Source organism: Pseudomyrmex gracilis, unplaced genomic scaffold, assembly GCF_002006095.1.
Source record: "Pseudomyrmex gracilis isolate BER0280 unplaced genomic scaffold, ASM200609v1 scaffold_80, whole genome shotgun sequence".
NCBI lineage: Eukaryota > Metazoa > Arthropoda > Insecta > Hymenoptera > Formicidae > Pseudomyrmex > Pseudomyrmex gracilis.
Window position 1 is genome coordinate 72,941 of NW_018020664.1, and position 14,842 is coordinate 87,782.

The 14,842-nt window shown below is 43.3% G+C and overlaps 1 protein-coding gene across 1 annotated transcript in view; it reads right to left on the bottom strand.

Moving 5' to 3' along the window:
• Positions 1–144: 144 nt before the first annotated feature.
• Positions 145–14,842, bottom strand: part of LOC109855101 (G1/S-specific cyclin-D2) — an 18,513-nt gene continuing 3,815 nt past the window's right edge. Inside the window, exons 3-6 of the mRNA XM_020428954.1 lie at positions 10,792–11,007; positions 2,766–2,928; positions 1,602–1,747; positions 145–1,282 (exon numbers count right to left, since the gene is read on the bottom strand). Coding sequence (XP_020284543.1) covers positions 1,061–1,282; positions 1,602–1,747; positions 2,766–2,928; positions 10,792–11,007 — 747 coding nt within the window. The 3' untranslated portion in view covers positions 145–1,060. The remainder of the gene's footprint in view (positions 1,283–1,601; positions 1,748–2,765; positions 2,929–10,791; positions 11,008–14,842) is intronic.

Sequence of the window (14,842 nt, forward strand, 5' to 3'; positions counted from 1 at the left end):
TATCACCTAAACAGTTTTTATTATTATATAATTCCTATTACTCCTACTACGAAATTACATATGTAAAGCGTATTGCATTGCCTTCCCCCAAACAGCACGCCTTCCTGATTCCTGCGTATTTTTTTTTTTTTTTTGTTCTTTTTCTTTTTTTTTTTTTTTTTTCTCTATGGGTGACACATCGTCGGAACGGCGCGGATTCTGACACAAGTAGGCTCTCTCCCTCGCCCGGTAGTCTTCAGTCTCTCACGTGTTTTCGTTTGTACCGATTACATTGTCTTCTACTCTTGAAACTGGTCGCTCGTATCTATTTATTTTTCTCGTTTATCTGCAGCGTCACGGTCGATATAGCGTAGTTTTTGGACTCGAAAACTACGCTCGGTCTATACGCTCATCTTTCGAAATCTCGTATACAAAAAAAAAAAATCTTACAAACGCATACTTCTTGGCATGATTCTTGCGTATCTTCGAAGCACTTTCGATGAGAGAATAAACTTTTTTTTTTAAAAAAAAAAAACAAAGGTAAATCTGCTGGCAGTGTGTTCATTCACATAAAAAGTATAACACTCGAAACGCGCATTAAAACGGAAATAAAAAAAATCTCAGATTTCTCTTCCGATTACAGTCGAGTTTTTAGACCGCGATCTTCACGATAATCAATAAAAAAAAAAAACATAAAAATTTCTTTCGTCAGATTGATGACGACGATGATTTTCTTCTCTGTGTATCGTTCTCAAAAAAAAAAAAAATGTACCTAACGAGCAATCAGATTCAGTACCGAGATTCTTCGAGAAGAGTTTCTCGCTTCGAACAACCAACTGATTTCGCGTAGCACAAATATATTTCACTCTCGGAGTATTTTCTGTACATGTTCATTTCTTCAGGTTCACTTCCTCGGTGTTTTCCTCGTGTTGTCTACTGTCACCCCCATCGCTGTCCTCGTGAACATTTTTCCCGTTTTTCTCGGAAGAAGAAGAAGAAGAAGAAGACACCGTCTCCTTCTTGATTATCAGACTCACCGGCGCGTCGGCCTTTGCAGTGTAGTGTCCCCCGGTTGCAGTTTTCAAAAATGGACGTCTCTGACATCGGTTGGCGTGCCGGCCTTCTCGTGCTCGAGTATCTTCTCCTGACTCGTGTTACTCTGGTCCCCCAACGGCCTCTGCGACGAGGTCAGCACGCCGGTGCTCATCGGCTGGTGCACGGTTTCGCTCCCGGACTTTTCGATACTCACGTGAGCCTGAGAGATCATCTCCTCAATCTGCTCGAGGCATCCTTGCAGATAATCCTGAAACAGAAATCAGATTTCACGGTGACAACAACAGTCGCAGCGCAAAATTTTCTCATGTATCTGTGTGATGTAGTTGTTAAATCCTCTCACACTGTGCACAAATTTAAAGAGCTCTCCTCGCTGAGATATATATATTGTATATGTAGCGGATTTGTAAAAGTAAAACCTGTTTCCTTACATACGAGAATATACAAGACCGTGTGTAATCGAGGTAATATAATTCGTACGTCACGCGACGCACGCGCATATGTGAACGAACGCACACTCGCAAACGATAAGCGATATATTCTGATATCGTAGTACGCACAACACTAACCTGTTCGATGGACGTAATGCGAGTAAGCTCGTCCAGAAGACCAGTCAGTCCACGGCCGCTTTTCCTCGTCCAATCGAGCCCGTTCAACGCCGCCGCGACACTCGCAGCCGCTATCATACTCGGAGTGTACATGCAGAATTTGAATTCTGTAACGAAAACAGACAAAAAAAATTCTACATACGCCACACATCACGCTCGCAAAATTTCATTGAGTTTGAAGGCGTATAATTGCGATTGTATAAAAGAAATAACGCGCAAAAATAAAGAAATCTCTTTTGTAGTAAAAAATTTAAATAAAACAAAAAATAAAAATGAACGTTTACACACACACACACAACTTGTGTTTTTAAAAACGTTCTTTGTCACTTATCGAGCCGCAAAAAAACGTTTAGCGGACAAAGAATACGAACTAACGCGTGGTGTTTTGTTGCCAACAAGGTTTTACTAATGTTTTTCTTGTTTCTCCTTTCAGGGAAAATTCCTCTCCGAGATAGAATTCAAAGCGAAGCGCTTCACATTTTACGATTGAATGTACTTCTCGAGTAATTTTCTTCTTTCAATCGCACACGCGTTATTGGCAACCCCAATGCGCGTGTGTGTTACACAAACTTTTGAGCGCGCACAACTCTCTAATGCATGCGTGGCCTAATTTGACAAAGAAAAAAAAAAAAAACGAGACCGAAGAAAAAAAATGATTCGCGCTTCTCTCTCTCTCTCTACGTTACGTGACAGTTTCCGCCTCGCTATACGCGACCATGTTGTATATTTATTAATGTTGTGTATGTTAACGATGCGCGACGCGGTACCCCCGGTTGTGTGTTACGACGTTACGTAGTTTGCACACACGTACGTTAGCGTCATGGCACAATTACGGCGACTGTGCAGCGCGCGTCGTCGTAATAAGTGGCGCTTGCCGTCGTGAGACCCGCGTGGAAATGTTTATGCGACAGTGTCCTCATATTCACGAAAACAAGGTTAAGTCTAGGCGCGCGCAAAAAAAAAACAAGCGCGCAAGAACCTGCAATACAAAAACCATTCGTCATTCTTAACGCAAAGATGGAGATTTCTCGCGCGGTAATTTCTCTGTTAATTCCATCACGTTTTTTTTTTTTTTTTTTTTTAAATTGTTTCCTGGATAGTCACACAGTCAGCCTGCGTTCTTACCTATGGCGCTGAGTGCGATAAATGCCTGCGCGTGCCTACGGACCATCACGGTGTCCCAAGTGCACGGCAGGGGCAATCTGCTGAGGATGTGGATGAGAAAATCGCCAGGCGTCACCGCGGACAATTCCCACTTGAGCTTGGAGACCACCAGCTGCTCCCACCTCTGCAACAGAAGCCGAACAGATGCCGTTTAATTTGTTGTAAACTCGGCTATTTTATCAGACTTGAATTCAATGCAAGAGATAATTTAAAAAAAAAAAGAAAAAAATGCGCAAATTTTGCTGAATGTGTATCTTTGCGATAAATATCGTCCGCTGAAGATTCATAAAAAAAGCATCGCTCTCTAAAGTGTTACTTTACACGCGGAAACGCTGCTTTTAATTGCCGGCGCGCAGATGCGACAATGAATCACATAAGCGGCGGCGGCGGCGGCGGCGGCGACGACCACGATGGCGGTGTATCGAAACTCCAATGCGACCTTGATCCCTGTCCGTTCCAAGTGTTGAACACGAGAAAAAGAGAGAGAGAGAGAGAGAGAGAGAGAGAGAGAGAGAGAGAGAGAGAGAGAGAAAGAGAGAGAACGACACAAAAAGAGACGGGAGAAAGATATTACTCTTATTTCTTGCAATCGGTCGAAGTTAAGTTTACTATGGTATTCGCTTTCTGGTGTACAACGTCAGTTACATTGACGAGGAAGAATGAATCGCGCCACGTAAGAGGAAGGACGATTCCTCCTCGTGAGCGCGCGGCGCAATTTACTTCTCGCCGATGTATCACCCGCTCTCTTTTGACCGTGAAAAAGAGAATAGCGTATGACGAATACTACGAGTTCTTTATCTCGATTGTTAAATACCTATCCGCTGAATTATCGACGTCAGCTAAGCTACGTTAGGATCTAAGCTGTTCGCTGCTCTCCTCATTAATAATCTCAAGTATTGCGCGAATTAAAAGAAAATAAAAAATAAAAAAAAAATACATTACTTGTGCAAAATATTTGCGAACAATTATCTCTCTCTCTCGCGAGAGAGAGAGAGAGAAACAAAGAGAGAAAGAGAAAGAGAGAGAAGAAGGAAGAAAAGACGATCCTGCTTGTCGTTTAATTTAAAATCCTCGTCGAAGAGAGGATGTGCGCTCGAGAGAAGACAGACCGAGAAAATTTCTTCACCCCGTTCTTGCCCCCTCGTCTTTTCTTCACGGTTAATATTCTCATCCTTGAGGAGGTTTCGCGCTCGAATGCGTACGTAGTACGCGTACGCTCGCCCGGTTCTCTCTCGGTTCTACGTACATCAGGAAACAATTAAACGGACGGCGTTGGACGTGGCATGATTCATATTTCGCGTGGAAATAAGTAAATTGACGCATTTGCATGCTTAAATTCTCATCGACATTGCTCGAGCACACGTTAACTTAATTCGATTCGCAAACATAAAAGTGCAGGAAAAGAGCAAAAAAAAAAAAAAAGGATCAGATCCTTCTATACGTGCGCGTGTTAATCCCCTTATTTATAGATTCTATAAATAAATCTATACAAGATTCCTATACACAGATTCCAATTGAACGTCGACTACGCCATTGGAAATGACTTCTCGTCTCGAGGTTACTTCTAGGAAACTGTCTTTGCGTAACGTGTTCGCTCCGGTTACCGAAGTATCCTCCTTCCTCTCGGGATCCTTTTTCGTATGTATGTAAGAAATTTCTGCGGCGCTCGACGTGAGACCGGAACATTACGACGGTCAACCTCCGTCGTATATTTCATTTCTTCTACGAAACTGTAGAAGAATTGCGTAAAATGTAACAAAAGCCGTAAACCTACCGGCTCTATGTTACCAAACTACCAGATCAGAATGCGAGAGAAGACGTAATACGTATATAAATTATACGAGAAAACTTCATTCTTAAAGAAACATCTCCGGATTTATCTTTCCCGCGCGTGTGCACGTGTGTGTAAAGTAAATTATCTAAAATGATCTATTACCGGAAGGAAAAGAGCGGGAGAGATACGGCGACATTATTAATCACGTTAATCGACGCCAAATATGATTTACGATGTCAGCGCGGTCTCAATTTGCCGCGTAAGGCTGGGTACACATTTGCAACAAGAACGTGGTAACTGCAACATCGTTGTAAAAAAAAAAAAAAAAAAAAACGGATCGAATGGGAGTTTGCGCGCTTGAAAGAACGTCGTCGCGAGCGAAAATTGCAGAATTTCGCTAAATTTCGCTAAAATCTAAAGTTTCCGCAAATCTTGCGATAAGCGTCGAACTCTCGACTCTTGTGGAGAAAAAAAAAACATTCACAAGAAAAATTCTCTTCTTTGCTGAGATTGGTTGTAACTCACAACTAATGCGGACGCTCAAATCCCACGATTCTTGCGACAATTCGTCACTCCCTACGTATAATTACGTAAGTGTCACATATGGGATTTTCAGTTTATTGCATAGTGACACTTAGAAAGTCATGTTCTTTGTGGTCACCAAGTATTAAAAAAAAATATTCATAAGTAAGGTAAAAATTTAAAACCGAAAGATCCCTTAACTAAAGAAACTATATGAAGCTTTAAACTTTCAAACTGTTCTCCTCTAAAATTTGCGTTTTGGAGTTACGGGATTATACGTAGGGAGTGACGAATTGTCAGAAACACGCGACTGTATAGAGCGCTCTGCGATTAATTAGCAGAAACAACCTCACGGGGTTTCTGTCGCATCTTTTGCGGCGCGGAAATACCGACAAGCTTTGGGACGCGGTGTAACTTCGCCGCCGAACATCGCGCATCGTGTTGCGCTCAAAAATTGTTCGGTGCAAAGTTGTATACGATGCACCATTGCGCCGCGCGCGATGTTCTGCTGCTGCTGCTGCGCAAGTGTGTGCACGCGGCTTAACACTCGATCCCGTAACACGTAACTCAATCGGGCTTAATTAAAGATCCGCCGAGACCTTTTTTCAGGAAAAACATTGACACGCGTGTGCATTTAAAGTACGGGTACCCGCATGGCAATCAGAAGAAGCCGAAAAGATTCGTCTCTCATCGGAAGCGAAATAAAACTTACGCGCGCGAACACAATATTCATACAAAAGTCTCAATTTTCTATGTGAAGATGACAAAAAAACAGGAAGGAGGGAAACAAATTTACTCTTGCAAATAATTCCATTTAATGTGTGTGTGTGTGTGTGCAATTAGCCGAAACGATAAAATTCTCGTCGAACGAGAGAATCTTTGGATCTCGCACTACGCGCGTGCACATCGAGAATTGGTCTTTTTGTTTCCCTTGTTGGCGCGGAGGAACTGATAAAAATTCCGGAACGCGAGGTTTGTCAAAGTGGAACATCTCATTCCGGCTTTTTTCCGTCACATACATCGCACATACACATCGTATATAGGATTTAGCTATGCCGTGTGCGCCACCGGCCGATACGTCACATAGACATTCAAGGTCAGTCGTTCGACGGGCGAAAGAATCGACTGACTGTGTTGGTTATAGAAGTTAGAAAGGCAACTCGCAAAATATCGCGCGCGTGACCTCGGACTCGGTTAATATTTACGCAGATTTCGACGAAAGAAAAACGAATCTGTTCTCTGATATATGTTATTCGCGAGATCTCGTCGTATATGTGTGTGTGTGTGTGTGTGCAAATTGTTGTTATTTCATCATATTTCGCGCAATTTCGTTATTTATAAACCCGCACACAAACACATTCGTTCGTTCGTTCGTGAACGAACATCGTGATTATTTAACAAACTCAATAGCTATATCGCGGTTTTACATTGTTTCGTTGTACGCGCGCGTATATTTCTTTATTTTACACATTCGTATTACACGAGAGAGAATGATGAAAGGACGCGAAAAACCCGGCTATTATTGGTTTAACAAACCGGGCAGTTATTATCGCGGTGTCTTCCGGCGACTTAAGATAAATAAGTCGCTAAACGAGATCGAGTTATTCGACGCTGGTGTTACTTTTCTTGTTCACCTCGCGTGTTTTCTTCAGTTTCCGCTTCTTCCTCATCGCACCTGACTCGCGCGCGCGAAAGAGAAAGAGAGAGAGAGAGAGAGACAGAGAAAAACAGAATTGTTTCTATTTTTGTTTTTTTTTGTTTTTTTTTTTTTTCAAATAGACGCGTAGATCGTTTCGCGCGTGTCGAAGAATTCACACGAAATTCTATTGTGTCGCGACATCGTCACCGCGACACGAGTATATTTCATCCGCGTGCGGGTATTTAGTTTCGTCGTGAGGGCATCATCGGCGGGGACGGTGACCGACTCGAGGTCACTTTGCCAACCGTCGCCTTTCGCAAGATGGGCTTTCTAGTCGCCAAAACCCATGTAAAAGGAACGCCTTCGAAGGAACGCCAATTTAACTTTTAAATCTCGCGTCGCCGACAGAGAAAAAATATATATACAATATATATATATATATATATATATGCGCGGACAATAAACCCGGGTTCAAAGGGGTTAAAAAGAGTTCAAAAGGATCGAATGTCCAGCGAGCCGATAGTGGGAAATCAAGCAATTCATGTTAATTACATGAGTCCAAGTTTCCTTTGTGCTTCTCCGGAACGCGAATTTTTCACCCCTCCGCTGTTTTTAAAAACTTTGCAAACCTTTCCCCTTCCTCCTTTTTATAAGAATCGTCTGTCTCGTCTGGCGCGCGCGCGTTTCTCACTGCTTTGCATAACCGAACTGCAGGACGTTCTCACGACATCGCGCGTCGTTAAAGAGATACTTGTCGCGCGCGAGTGACATTGTCACAACATAAAAAAAAATTTTCTTTTTCGGCACAGCGACTAATTCGATTCTTCTTCTGTTTCCACCGCGAATAATTTGATAGAAAAAAAAAAAAGAAAATTTTAATTATCGCGCGAGAAAAGATTTCACAAATAGATTTTGTTCAGGCAGAAATCGAATAAAATTTGAGCGCTCCTCGCTCGTGAGGCGCAAGACTGCACGCGGTGAAACAACCGCGCGAGCTCGCTTTAATCGCCAAGGAACAGGTGGTCGGACGGAACCAGATGTATGTCGCCCCATCTCGGGACTTTTGCCATTTTTTTTTCTTTTTGTGTTTTTACCTCACAAAGAAAATATTGCGTGAAAAAGAAACAAGGCAACGCGAGGTTATCGCGTTGTGCAAGCGCGCTCGGTTTCCGACTTGCGCAAAAGAGACAAAGCGGGGTTTCAGCACAAATGAACTCATCAGCCGCCCGTTGCGCGCGACGTCTAATTGTAGCCGGCAGGCAGGTGTGTGCCGCGACCCGGCGCTCAATTTTCTCCATTCCGTGTGTGTATATGTAGACATAATTGTCTGAAGACCGATTAAAGAGAGTCAAAATTAAAGATTAAATTAAATGAAAAGAGAAATAACGCGTTTATTTGCGCGCTTCCTCCATTAACCGCGCGCTTATCGCGTGTGCCTACCTAACACGCTGAGAGAGAGAGAGAGAGAGAGAGAGAGAGAGAGAGAGAAAGAGAGAGAGAGAGAGAGAGACACGATAACGAGATCGTCTTCGATAATGACGGCATGTGTACAGATACCGTCCAATTAATGCAGACGTGAGAAATTGATCCTCTGATGCAATTCTCATCTTATCTATGTCACACAGATACCGTGTGTGTTTAAGCATTAATTATTTCGTCTTTGTTCGACAAAATTTGTCGAATCTACTCGAGCGATTACGTCGGCACAGCAAAATTTCTTGCGAACGAAAAAGAAAAACTTTCGACTTATAACCAATTTCTCCTCGAAAATGTTCGCCAAGATCAAGGAAAGAGGATGAGAAAAAATAACTGTTGCAACATTTTTATCCTTGTTGCAAATTTGATTGAATTCACCGAGCGCGATATCAAAGCAATAAAAAAAAAAAAAAAACACTTTTGTGTGCGGAAAATAAAATTTTGAAGATATTTCTCCGTGTAACTCGCCAAGACGGGAAAGAGAACGGGAAAGAGAAGAAAAGAAGATAATCGCGATATTTTATTGTTACGATGTTGCAAAATTTTGTCGAATTTACTCGAGCGAACAGACGACAACAATTTCTTGCGAACAGAAGAAAATCAAAATGTTTCGAGAAATATTTCTCCTTAATTCAGCCAAGAAGGAAGGAGAAGGGAAGGGGGAGAGAGTTCTTTCTTCGACAAAAGCTGGAGAAAGAGGTCAAAGGCATCGGGGCAGAGCACGCTGCCCGGCGCAGGAGGGGTTCCTCCTCCTGCCTTTTGCCTTCGGCGTGCACTTCCGAGCGAAACGCAATGCGCACATTACAAATTTGCGCACATGTTGCGCTCTCGCCCGTTGCAGGGGACGGTCTGGAGAAGCGGAAGGGAGAGAGGAGGGAAAAGAGAAAGAGAGAGAGAGGGAGACGTTTCTTTCAAGGGAATTTCCTGACTTCGCGGCGAAGACGAAAAGAAGGAAGGAAGGAAGGAAGGAAGACTGAGAGAGGTCCAAGGCAAGGGGTGCATATTCACCGGTTCGCGCAAAGCAGATGCAGCTGCCGGCAGCGTCGCGCACGGGCCCGGTGCACCCCACCGAAGAAAACTATACTCGTGCGCCACGCACCTGGCCCACACCTGCTTCTCCTTTTTCAATAGCTCGCGCTCCCGCAACGGGTAACACCGTGCCCGTGCCACCCGGCCGGAATACGATGCATGTGCGTGCACACGTTAGTATGTTCGCCATACATTACTCTGGATATGTTTCTCTCTCTCTCTCTTTCTCCCTTCCTTTCTATCTTGTAATATCGCCTCAGCATGCCGTCGCATGTAATTTCGAAGCTAAACACGACGAACTGACTCCCAGAGTTCCTTTACAATATTGCAAAGTAAACACAATCCGAACTCGCCATTGCCCAAATCTTTGTGTATTTTTCAGTGTTTCAGAGCAAAAATCACATCCGCGTCTCGTCTCCGCATAAACAAACCCAATTGAAAATCTAAATATCCCGCGCGTGTTGTTTCCCGCGTCGTTTTTCCCGCTAGGCACGCGCGGATGAAGATGTGTGTTAAAAGTAACGCGCGGGTTAGGTCCCGTAAATATACATTTACGTAAATTTCCGACATCACGGACGCGCATCATCAATCGCGCGTCGCGCACCACGCGCGCCTCGAAAAATTTCTCCTATAAAAGTTTCAGTAGTAGTGTTAACCCGTGAGATCGATCGACGCGCTGATAAGAGACACAAAGAATACGCGTTTGGACATTTTTTTGTTTTGTTTTTCTACATCTAGTCGCCGCCTATACAATTCGAGGAAAGTTCGCGAAATCAGGACAGAGATATCGGATACATAAATGGATCTCTTGACGACGAGCAGTCAAAGAACGTAGGCGCGCGCGCGCGCGCGCGATTTCCTCGTGGCGCAAGTTTCGCATTCTGGCGACGATATGCGGAACGGGATAAAATCGCGCTCGATAAACTCGATCGTCTCGTGCATTGATCGCGTAACGTAGCGTAAATAGCGCGCGAGCTAACTCCTCTCTCTCTCTCTTTCTCCTCGCTGTCGTTTGGTAAAACGACGCCTACTCGGGAACAAAATTATGCGATAGGCAACGCGCGAGTACGCGCGCGAGTAGCGGTACCGTGTGTGTGCGCGTGTATTTGTTTTTCGTTTGTCCCGTACGCGCCGAAATAAATCCCGTCCCGATATCTTTCGGCCGCTATCGCGCAGAAAAAGAAATTTATATTTGAAACAAATATTGAAATTTTACAAAACTAGGTTTTAGTTTTTTTTTTTTTTTTTGCAAAGCTTGCGCCCAATTTAAATTTTCTCACATTCCGGCGAATGTATGCGGAAAATTGTCGACAATTTTCATTTTTTTTTTCACGCTTTCAGATAATTTTTGCTCGTTGCGGGGGCCTTTGAATAGTTTCGAGATAAGATAAATGCTCTCTCGCGACTTGCATCTCATGTAGGTCAAAAAGAGTACGCGCGCGTTCGTTTTCCACAAAATTTTATACAAATTTTGCACAGACCGATCGCGCGAATACATATCCGTTGTCAACGTTAGATTAGGTTTTTCTTTTCGGATGCACACTTACCCAGAGATCGTCGAGAGTGATGGAGTTGTCGGTGTAGAAAACGAGGACTTCGGCCGTGAGCGGTAAGGATTCTCGTAGCTTCGACGCCAGCAACAGGCAGGCGGTGCCGAGCAGTTGAAGCTGAGACTTCCTGATCGGGCAGATCGACAGGAACCTGTCGACGTAGTTCATCGACAGGGGAAAAACCTCGTCTTGGCATTTTCTCTCCTCGCATACCTGCAAGCACAGGACATCGAATACAGAGTGCAGAAGGACACGATCGCACAACACACACACACACACACACACACACACACACACACACATGCGCGTATATATATACACCAACGTAACATGCACGTTGCGTGATAAGGCGACGATGAGATCGTTTCAAGGTCGGACGATTGGGAGAGAGAAAGAGAGCTACTGGGCGATAACGTCTGAATACGCGATTCACGACGCGAATTCAGCTCGCCGCGCGGCGAGTCGCGCCGCGAGTTACGTTACAAAACGTAATATGCTATATGTGTGTGTGTGTGTGTGTCGAAGAATCTTGTGAAAACGGCAGACGTGTGCGCTAAAGAAAAAAATAAGAATATAAAACAGACCGATCGAACACCGGAAATCACTCTTTGTGATTTTCAGAGTTGTCGTGCTGAGAAAAAAAAAAAATACTTGGTGGTCCTTTTAAATCGTTCAGTTTTACTTCAATGTCGCGCCCAAGTGACATGAATAGCAGGGTGTAAAAAAAAAGGTTTCTTCGACTTTTCACACAACAATCGTAACCAACATAGGCGTAGGCATGCAACAAATATCTCGCATCAAATTTCCCTCCGTCGTGTTTTTTATTTTTTTAGGCGCGCAACATTGTCGTGATCGTGAGAACTTTTTTTTTTCGATACTTGAATTTCTACCCTCACAAACAAAATATTTTATCGCGTATTTGATACCGCATTATCTCTTTCCAAAGAGAGAAATAAATAACAACGTCGTTTGAATATCAACGGCGTGTGTACATGAAAAAAAAATGCGGCGGTCGGAAACATCTTTGAGAGAAGAGAGTTCCAATCGTTGAATTGCGGTAGACAATCGCGAGGTAACCTCCTCGAGAGAGGCAAGACAAGGCTGAGGGGTGTCGTGTGCGGCTTACGAGTGATCGCTGCGTATACGAAAGAGAAACTTATTGAGCGTGGCTGATGATCGTCGAGCAGCCCTCAGCAACCTCACGTAAACAGACGCACGCAAACGTACACGTACCGGCACTGAATCGTTACGCTAGAGAAGAAAAAAAACTTCCCCTTCCACGCGTTGTTTCGCTTCGACAACGAGCCGACCGAAGGGAAACGACGCGTAGAAAGGGAACTTTCTTCCCTTCTGGCGGAACGATTCGACGTCGGTCAGTGTACGTGGTTTTCGCGAATTATTCTGTCGCTCTTTACCGATTGCAATGCAATGTAACTCGACGAGTAACGGAATAATAATCTTGTTCGCTCAACAATTGCAAATTTGTTTTTCACTCGGTGAGAAAAACAACAAACGGAAAGTAAAAAAACGCGCATCGTGAAATATTGTGATTATTTTAAAGAGCGAGGAAAGAAAGGACGTTGAATTCTCCGATATATATTATCCAAGACTAAAATCGGTTCGAGACATTATCGTGCATCTGTTCAAACATCGACGAAAATTTGATCGGGACGAAGTTAAGAGCGAAGGTAAGAATTCGTGAAAACGTCGGAGAGAGCGGAAGCACACAAGGAAAAAGTATTCTCGCTTTATTTCTCACTGACGTTTCCTCAACGCCGTAAAAATGCAAGGTGTATATTATTTGCGTGAATGAAGGTATTTCGCGCGACGCAGTCGTTTCGTTGCGAGAACGATTTTGTTTTTTTTTTTTTTGTTGTAACTTCGCGAGGAAGATTTGACCGACGTGTCGCCGCCGCCGATACCGAATAAAGCCAATTATCAATAATTTTTATACGTCAAAACGCGCATTTTATATATAAATTATACGCGCTCTCCGACCGATGAGAGTTATCTGTTTAATTATTAATTAAATGGATATCGCGAGCCTCCTGTTTTTTCGTGACGAGCCGACAGTTGCGCTCTTATCTCTATGAATTTATCGAATTCGATGATCTGTCTTTGTAAGTTCGGTTCGAATTAAAGGACCGCGTCTCCGACCGCATGTTAAGTCTCACATGCATTAAGAATAATTGGAATCCGAGTGTCGCGTCCGAGCGGTATTCTTGAAAGGATGTCGAAAGAAATTCAAATTTTTCATGAGAAAGAAAGTTCGGAACCGACATGTTTTTTTTCTTTTATTTGAAGATAAAATATACAAGAATATGATCGCCGATGGAAACTAATAAATAAATCAATCCGACAGCACCATTTTATAAGCTATCTTATAATTCAAACACTTTTGCCATTCGGTAGTACTAGCGCGGATGTATGTATATATATTTGTGTATACACACACACACACACACACACACACACACACACACACACACACACACACACACACACACACACACACACACACACACACACACACACATATACGTTACATGAGCAACACACAGAGGAGATATGCGGGCAAGAAAAGTGCCTTATTCGGTTACCATTGAAATATCGTTTAAAATGCGTCAACAGCTGATTGGTTTCTCGAAATTTCACGAAAGTGAAAAAAATAAATTTGAAATTTTATATTTTTACCATTAAAGAGCGCACGCGCGCGCGCGTGCATCACACACGTACGTTACAAGGGATAATCCTGATGTAACTGATAAAAAAAAAGGTGTTAGTTTCCAGATATTCTCGAGGTAATAACAAGTCAAACTTTATTATCGAACACAACGGTTGTTTCGATTGTGTGAGAAAACGTTAGAAGGAGGAGCGAGACACGCCGCGTATAAATTAATGTTATTTACGATCGTTTTTTAAATCCCGGTGTAAACTCCATTATACACGACGAGCTGTCATTCGCGCCGGATGAATCGGCAAGCCGGAGTGTATCGTCGAAGAATTCGAAACACGATGCGACACACACACACACTCACACACACACGCATACGCGCACGCAGCTGCGCGCACGATCCAAGTGGACTTGCTTTCGTCGTGAAACATGCCGTCGAGGTCACCGTATAAATTCGATTATTGCGAATAAATGATTCGAGCGCAGGAATAATTAAAAACACTCGCTCGAAGAAAATGACAAAGCGAGGAAACAACAATGCAACAACGCGCGTGTGAGAACGCGAGCCAAGCGCGATGCAACTTTTGTTTCGGGTTCGATTTAAACGAGACCCGAGGTGGTGGTGGAGGTGGTGGTGGTGGTGTTGGTGATAGTAGTATTATAATAGCAACGCCGAAAGAACACGACGTGGAATATGCGGTCCGGAAGCGGAGAAATCCATTACCATATCCGATAAAGAAGGAAGTCTGGCCGGAGGAAGGACAGAACGGGGAAAAAAAAAAAAAAAAACCGAGGAATTAACTCGACGCGACCGATCGTCTCTCTTTCGAATCGTCCGACGAAATGTGTGTAGTGGTCGCACGCGCGCGTCTCTCGGTTCCTCTTTAAATTTTTCGGATGTTGCACTTTCATAACGTTCTCTTACGTGATCCAAATTACGTAAGGGGAAACGCAATTAGCATTATTTTTATATAATATTGCGTAAGCGAGCGTTAATCTATTTAATTTTGTTCGAGGAGAGTCGCAAAGTCTGTGTCCTATTTTTTTTCTCTCTCTCTCTCTCTGGCGCAATATTCCTAAAAATATATTCAATTCGATGACGACTCTTAAACTAGGCACAAATGACCCAAAAAATCTCTCGCGATACCCGCGATATCGCAAAATTATCGCGAAACGGAGACTAAAACAAAGCTTACGTTCGGTTCGCGAGATAATCGACACACTTTTTTACGATTAACGATTTCGCCTGCGAAAAAAGATCTGTTTCCAGATACAATAATCACGCGACGGATCATTTATTCGATACTCGAATCGATCAGCTGCTGATTTCTCTTCCCTTTAATTAAACGAGAATACATATATATATATATATAT